This window comes from Panicum hallii, chromosome 3 (assembly GCF_002211085.1).
Source record: "Panicum hallii strain FIL2 chromosome 3, PHallii_v3.1, whole genome shotgun sequence".
NCBI classification, from domain to species: domain Eukaryota; kingdom Viridiplantae; phylum Streptophyta; class Magnoliopsida; order Poales; family Poaceae; genus Panicum; species Panicum hallii.
The window spans coordinates 19030721-19038458 of NC_038044.1; the positions used below are offsets into that span (position 1 = coordinate 19030721).

Sequence of the window (7738 nt, forward strand, 5' to 3'; positions counted from 1 at the left end):
CGTGGGGGTTGGGAGTTGCTCAAGTCTGCCCCACCGCACCAGCTAGCTGCCTTCTCTGCTGGTTCTGTGTGGGTCGGAGGATCAGGGACGGTGAACCGATCTTGACGCGCGGGTTGGGTGGGTGTGGGTTTCCCTGGTTGGCATGCATGCCTGCGGGATGCGTATACTCTCCTTCCAAGAACGAAGAATCCTTGTAGCATCGGGGGGCACCTGTCCGTGCCCGGCTAGAATTTGCCGGGCTCTGGTTTGGCGGCACGCCAGGCGAACGACGACGACGACATCGCCTCGGCCGGCGGCACAAGCAATGACGACGAGAGCCAAAGTTCGACACACACGCGAGTGCTCCCTTTCTTCTAATCCGAGTTCCCGCTTTGGAACGGAGGAACAGCTGCAAGAAAGAAGGGGGGAGAAGAAAAGCAGGCGTAAACAAATGGCCGGCACGGGTCAATATCTGAAGGATCGCACGAGCAGAGGTCAGGGTCACTGCCGCCGAGCGAAACTGACCCGGGACAAGAAGAAAGCAACCAACCGTTTCCCGGTGACCTCGGCGCCAGCTACGAGGAGCTCCTCCCGCGCCGCGCCGCGGCGGCGGCGGCGGCGGCGGCGCGCGCCCGTCGACCTGATCGGTTTCTCGTTCTCCCTTTGGGTACTCGTCAGCCACGATGCTGCAGGTCTCCCTTTGGCTTCTAGTTCGTTCGCCGGCCCACATCAGTAATTCAAAGGCGGGTGGCGAGAGGGTTTGGCACGGCCGCCTCCGAGCCGGAGGTCTGCGTGACCGTGCCAGCGTCGGTCAAAACAAGAGCGCGTTCGTGCGTGCGTGGCTTCTGACAACGACAGCAGGCGCACCCCCGGATCTCCAGTTCTTTTTCTTTTCTTTTTTAAAGGAAGCTAAAATTCCTCGACACTCGCACGTCTTGCACGTGGCCGCTACGGTAGGTCTCGCGATCGCAAAAAACAAAACAAAACAAAATAATAAGAGGCCGTGGAAAATTGATCTAGGCGCTTCGAGCCGCTGTCCACGAGCTTCCATGTTACCAATGCACCAGGGTTTTCTCTTTTCCGCCACTGACGGACCTCAAATTCACCACACAATTCTAGGAAAATATGTTAGTCCATTGGGCAGTGCAGCTCAGTCATTTTTTTTTGAACGAGAAACATCTGCTTATACTGAAGGCAAACAGAGTGTTTGGAACACCTCAGTCAATTTAGCAACCCGAAGTTTTCTTTTGCCGAGAAAAAAAAAACTAACCTAAGTTTTTACTGGATCCGGAGAAATGGTTGAAACGCCAATTACTCAGGTGACAAGAGGCCGACGGGGCAGCAGCATGCACTAGCTTCAGTCTGGTGCAGAGTTGCCTTTTGGCGTCTGGCTTGGCCGGGCCAGCTTGGCAGAGTGGGACACGTTCTTCCGATCCGATAAGGGCACAGGCGGGGTCCATTGACAAGGCAGACTCTGGGCCCGGCCACTGGTTCCGACGTTTCTAGAAGGCGTTGGGCCCACTGTTCCGCCAAGGGGTGATGATTTATGGCGCGATGAACGCTCAAGTTTGGCTGCTTGGTCTAAATCCGAGAGGGGAAAAAAAATGCAAGTGCCGGTAACTTACCAGCGATCCGTAAGTCCTCACCATGTCTTTTCCATGCGAGGATTAGGCCTTTTCCTTTCAGTAACCAGGTACTCGCTGCTCAGCCAGTCAGGCACAGCGTGGGCGTGGCGGCGAAGTCGACACACCACAGCGTGACCAGGACGGTCCACGCAAAAGCCTCAAACGCAGATGGGTGGACGAGCACTACTACCAGAGCACCAGAGCCTCACAGAAACTTCTGGAAGGTAGACCAATTAAGCGCCTGGAAAATTGGTTCTCCCGTTCGAAGGAGGAAAGAATTGACATGTTTGCAGTTGGACTAGGAGGCTGGCTGTGTGCAAAATATATGGATGTTTTTTTAAAAAAAATAATATATGGATGTTGGGGACACAGAGCAGCCCACAAAGTTACCAGCCGCGGGAAACATCATCCGTGCCAACCAAACCAATAGCAACACGGGCTTGCTGGTGGGCCTCTCCCAGCTGGCCCCACCGCCCCTACTGACAAACCGGACCCCACCGCCAGCGCCCTGCCAGGCCGCCCGCACGGAAACCGAACGCCAACCACCAACCGCACGCGCCCCCGCCCATACCCTCCCAGCCCGGCACAGCCCCGCGCGGTCTCCCCCCCGAACTCCCGCACCCGCAGCGCGACCGGCCGGCCACCCACACGGACTCCCCCCGAGTCCCGAACGCGCCCGTCGCAGAAGCAACCACCGCGCCACGACGCCGAGGCCCCCGCGCCCGCCGGTTATAAATAGCGAGCCGTATGATTGGGGCCAGGGGCAGAGAGGGAGAGAGGCCTCACCCCGTTCGGCGACCGAGGGCGGGCGGACAGCGCGGCACCGAGCCGCTGCGACGGACGGAAACCCGCGAGGACTCTTCGGAAAAGAGGAAGGAGGCCGACGCGGCGGCGGCCCAATCCGGCGGGCGCTCGTTCGTCTCCTCCTCCTATTCCTCCTCTTCCTGAGGGGAGGGACGATAGCAGGAGACGCGGGGGAGGGGAGCGGGACGGCGACGACGAGCCGACGACCGACGGCACGCCGCCGCCGTACCCACTCGGGCTGAGGTCGCCGGTGCGGCGAGATGGCGCGGTTCATCCTCAGCCTCATGGAGCTCGGGGTCAGCGCCGCGGTGCACCTCGTCTTCGGCTTCTACGTCTTCAGCACGGCCGTGGCCGCCGACATCTCGCAGGCGGCCGCGGCCTCCGGGTCCTTCCTGCTGCGCCGGCAGCCGCCCGCAGCCGCGGGCGAGGGGGCGCTCGTCGACGTCGCCGCCGCGGGGGAGCGCGACGAGCGCAGGGGCGCCGGGCCCGTCGTGCTCGACGGCTCGCCGCCGCCCATCGTCCTCGTCCACGGCATCTTCGGCTTCGGCAAGGGGGTACGAGACCGAACGGAAACGCTTCCTATCTCTCGGGGTTTTTTTTTTCCCTCGCGCTTCGGGGGCGGGGCGGCGGGTGTTCGGTGAAATGCTGCGGCGGGCAGATTGCTCATGGGGTTTCCCCTTTTGCTTGCTTCCGCGCGCAGAGGCTCGGGGGGCTCTCCTACTTCGCCGGCGCCGAGAAGAAGGACGACCGCGTGCTCGTGCCGGATTTGGGGTCGCTCACCAGCATCCATGACAGGTGGGTGGATCATCAGGAAAAGAAAAGTAGCAGCATACCTCCCTGATCATCATAATACAAAACCGAATCTGCCAAATGTTCCTGTTTGGTAGTTGATCCCCGCTACTTTACCTTCTTTAATCACCTTACCTTACTAAATTATGCTGCTTATAATGATTTGATTGTTCTTGGCGCTGCAGGGCGCGCGAGCTGTTCTACTACCTCAAGGGCGGGCAGGTGGACTACGGCGAGGATCACAGCAAGGCTTGCGGCCACAAACGGTTCGGGAGAATCTATCCCACAGGTAGGGATTCTCAACAACAGAATGCATTGCCAGGGCCTTCCATGGATTTATTTTGGACGCAGAGTTCTGAAATTGCTGTTCTAATTGGGCGCAGGGCACTATCCTGTGTGGGACGAGCAGAACCCAGTGCACTTTGTCGGGCATTCGGCCGGCGCACAGGTTGTGAGGGTGCTGCATCAGATGCTAGCTGACAAGGTACACACAAGAGATTTTCAGTTTTACTCACAAGTGATTGCTGTTTGTTGATGGTGGTAGAAATAGTCATGCCAATCATGTGCTTTCAGAGGGATGGTTCTTGTGACTTGGAGTACATGATTAGAGCACCCAATTTAGGATGACTTTGCTTCAGTATTAGTTAACTTGGGCCTCTGTTAAAGCGCTTTTGTAGGGATGGTCCAAGAATCTGTTTTTAGTATGGCCAAAATCCGTTCTTAGTTTACCTTTCTATTTTTTAACTCCCTGATTTTGAAATGCACTTTTGCCGCTGAATTGAGCTTCGGTGTTCGATTGCATGACCCTTTATGAGCTTTACGCATGTGTCATGCTGGTCTTGCTTGTTGCATGTTGAGCCGGCAGTTTGCTGGCATGCTCTAGTGCTACGAAACATGGGAACTTTAGAGTACTTTGTGGATATATAATTCTAACACAGACCGTGATACCAATGTCAGGCTTTCCCAGGCCATGATACTTCTGAAGACTGGATTCTGAGCCTTACTTCTTTGTCGGGCGCACTCAATGGGACAACGAGAACTTACTATGACGGCATGCTGTAAGTGTTGCAGAAACTATGCAGATGAAAAGATTGATGTACTTCATCTCGTTGTCTGGCTCCTTCCTTTTTTTTTAACTTTTCTGTTACTTTCAGGGTCGAAGATGGTAAGTCCATGAGATCTATCTGTCTTCTTCAGCTCTGCCGGCTTGGAGTTATTGTCTACGATTGGCTAGACATTCCTTGGTTGAAGAATTTCTACAATTTTGGTTTTGACCACTATGAGATGTCTCGGAGGAAAGTAGGCTTCTGGGGTTTAACTGATCTGCTGCTGGGACACAGCGGCCCATTTGCCAGCGGAGATTGGATTTTACCTGACCTCACAATACAGGGATCTATAAAACTTAACTCTAGACTGAGGACCTTTCCCAATACATTCTACTTCAGTTATGCTACAAAGAAAACAAGAAAGCTATTTGGAATTACAGTGCCTTCAAGTGTTCTTGGAGTCCACCCCATGCTCTTTCTCAGAGTCCTTCAGATGTGTATGTGGCGACACCCTCAAAATGCACCTCTGCCTTACAAAGGATACAGGTGAGTCCTCTGCTCTAAGGCAAAATACATATCCTTAAAGGAATCTGCGTGTGGTTCATTATTTAGCACGTCTTTAATCTTTTTGCTGATATTATGCAGGGATGAAGATTGGGAAGACAATGATGGGGCTTTGAACACAATCTCTATGACTCACCCACGCATTCCTACAGAGCATCCACACCGTTTTGTAGTGGACGATTCTGACTGCCATCCTTTGCAACCTGGGATATGGTTAGTACTACGTTTCAGAGTTTTGCCTCAATTTTTAAGTTGTTTGGTAGAAATAGGTATCTTTCTTGCTTCAAAGTATTTCTAGGGTCATGGCATTCATGATCATCAATTGGCTCTCGCACCCTAGTACATTTGTTCTCTTGACAATGCTTTAAAAGTTTGACATTAGATTCAATTGGTCAGCTGCCAAGTTTTGAAGTGATTTCATGCATTTATCTTTCTTCACCAATGGAAAAATAATTGCTCTATCAATTTATGCAGGTATTACAAGATTATTGAAGCTGACCACATTCTATTTATTGTGAACCGGGAAAGAGCTGGAGTGCAGTTTGATTTGCTGTATGATGGCATTTTCCAGCGATGCAGAAAGCATGCATTTAGGAAGAGCCCACCTACCCTACCAAACGAAACGAGTCAATAGCAGATAATCCCAAAGCAAAGTATTTCTAGGTTGTAGAGAGGAACAAATGAGGAACCACAGCGTTTTTCATAAACTGTAAATTGCATTGCTGATGATGATTTGACGAGTATTTCATACTTGATCTCTCCTGTTCTTGGAAGAGGGGTTCATGGAGGCTGGGGACTTGCATCCTTGTCGGATACTCCGACCCCCTCTAGGGAACGCTTCGGCTCGGCCAACCATATAGCAAGGAAGATTTTGGATTTGCCTTCCAGTGTTGATTCTCCATCGAACGAACAGGAGACAATGGATCAGACGGCTGCAGTTACTCATTACTAACTGTGGTTGTGAATTGTGATAGGTTCACATATATGTTTAAAAAGTGATTTGTAAATATTGAGGGTTGCATCGACGGAGAAACCTTGTACTAGCAGAAGGATTTGGTGAAAAGAAATGGTTCATGAATTATCATTGCATTCGATGGCAATTATCAGGATTGGATATCTTTGTTTGGCCTGGATTTTTCTTGCAGCCAGCTGGAATACAGATATCGTTGGTTGTTATCAGTGCCATGCTTTCGATGACAGAGATGTCTCCTCAGCTCTCACTGAATCATGTTAGGCAACTACTCGATGCTTGCAGTTCCTGATATTGTCCATCGTGACAGCATGAACACTGATCGAGTGAAGCTCTCAAACAAAAAAAAAACTGATACGTCGCTCAATCATTCCCTGATACGTGGGCAGTGGGGCTAACACACGTGAGTTGCCTTCTATACCGGTTATAGCAACTTGCCGTATTTTGTTATAGTGGATTCTTTTTTTTTTCTGAGCGGATCACAAATTAGCCGTGAAGAAGATGCTGGGCACAATGTCATGCCAAGCAAACTCATTACGTTTCATCATGGAGGAAGAGGAAATGATCGAATTCTGGATGGCTTGGGTGGAGCTGCAAGGAACTCCTATTCAATTTTATGCCTGCTGAATATTTCCTTTTAAGAAACGTTTTGCATGGCGAGAGGCGATCGCCTAAGGAACTTTCAGTTTGTCAAGACTCTTGTACATTGGTTTGACACTTCGACTAGACTTGCTACCAGCACCCGTTGCAACATTGAAAATACTACTGCAATATTTAAAGTTACTGTTAGACTGCATTTGTGCTCCCCTAATATGAATGCACCGGCCTAGTGCCCTGTGCAGTATTAATGATAGTTATTAGGCTTAAACCTTTCTAGTTTAGTGTTCACATTGTGGACCCTTGGCTCCTCAGCCTACTTATATGTAATCCCCTCTGTACACCATGTATCAATACACATATACAGAAGTTTTCATGGTATCAGACGCCTAGGTTCTCACCCAGGCCGTTTTTCTTCCGCAACATGCGCTGCTTCAAGCGCGCCGCCCCTCCAGCGCGCTGCCCAGGCGCTGCTCCAGCGCGTCATCCGACGCTGCTCATGGCCGGCGCCAATGTCGACGCTTCGGCCGCCGCCGCCGCCGCCTTTCATCCTGATGGCCGGCCGGCAACGCCCGCCGATTCCACGAAGGACGCTCGCGCCCGCTAGGCCGCCCGCGACACTGCACTCGCCCGTGTGGCTGAGGCAGAACGTGAGGCCGCCGCGGTGCAGGCAGACCGTGATGCGGCCGATGCTCGTCTTCGTGCCGCTCTTGGCCGCGCCGTGCGGGAACGCGCTGCAGCCGACCTCCCACCTCCGCCCGACGCCGATGATGACGACGCTTCCTTCACCACCGTCGACAATGAACCCCTCTACGACGCCGTTGCTCAGCACGAGGCCACTACGCTCCTTAACCTTCACGCACAGGCGGTCTCGGTGCAAAACATCCGCGCCCTCATCCCGCTTCAACTCGACAGTGCGTCCACCTTCTACGCCCGGTGGCGCGAATCCTTTCTCCTCACCCTTGGGCGGTACTCCCTGGAACGCCATGTCCTATCAGACATCGCCATTCCCACCTCCGCCGACTAGGTCCGGATGGACTGCGTCGTGCGGACTTGGCTCCTCGGCACCATCTTCGACGACCTCGCCGACACCGTCTCCGAGCGCCGCGCCACTGCCCGCGACATTTGGCTTGCCATCGAGTCCCAATTTCTCGGGAATCAGGCGACGCGCGCCCTGTACGCCGACGCCGACTTCCGCAACTTCTGTCAAGGCTGCCTCTCCGTCGCTGACTACTGTCGCCTCTACAAGCGCAAGGCGGAGGATCTCCGCGACTTCGGCGAACCTGTCTCCGACCGCACCCTCGTCCTCAACATCATCCGCGGCCTCAATGAATGGTTCGAAGCCATCGGCCTTCACCTTCGCC

General features: G+C 53.3%; 1 protein-coding gene across 2 annotated transcripts; it reads left to right on the plus strand.

The window, feature by feature from the left end:
- The first annotated feature begins 2215 nt into the window (after positions 1-2215).
- LOC112886392 (lipase-like) lies at positions 2216-5896 on the plus strand. 2 transcript variants are annotated; one of them, XM_025952287.1, is made up of 8 exons: positions 2216-2998; positions 3109-3203; positions 3383-3486; positions 3581-3681; positions 4155-4255; positions 4352-4789; positions 4889-5020; positions 5282-5896. In XM_025952287.1, the coding sequence occupies exons 1-8, from the start codon at positions 2669-2671 to the stop codon at positions 5439-5441; spliced, it is 1461 nt and encodes a 486-aa protein (XP_025808072.1). In that variant the 5' UTR covers positions 2216-2668; the 3' UTR covers positions 5442-5896. The 2 variants fall into 2 exon arrangements, with proteins under 2 accessions (XP_025808072.1, XP_025808073.1); XM_025952288.1 differs by having other exon boundaries at positions 2223-2962.
- The last annotated feature ends 1842 nt before the right edge of the window (positions 5897-7738 follow it).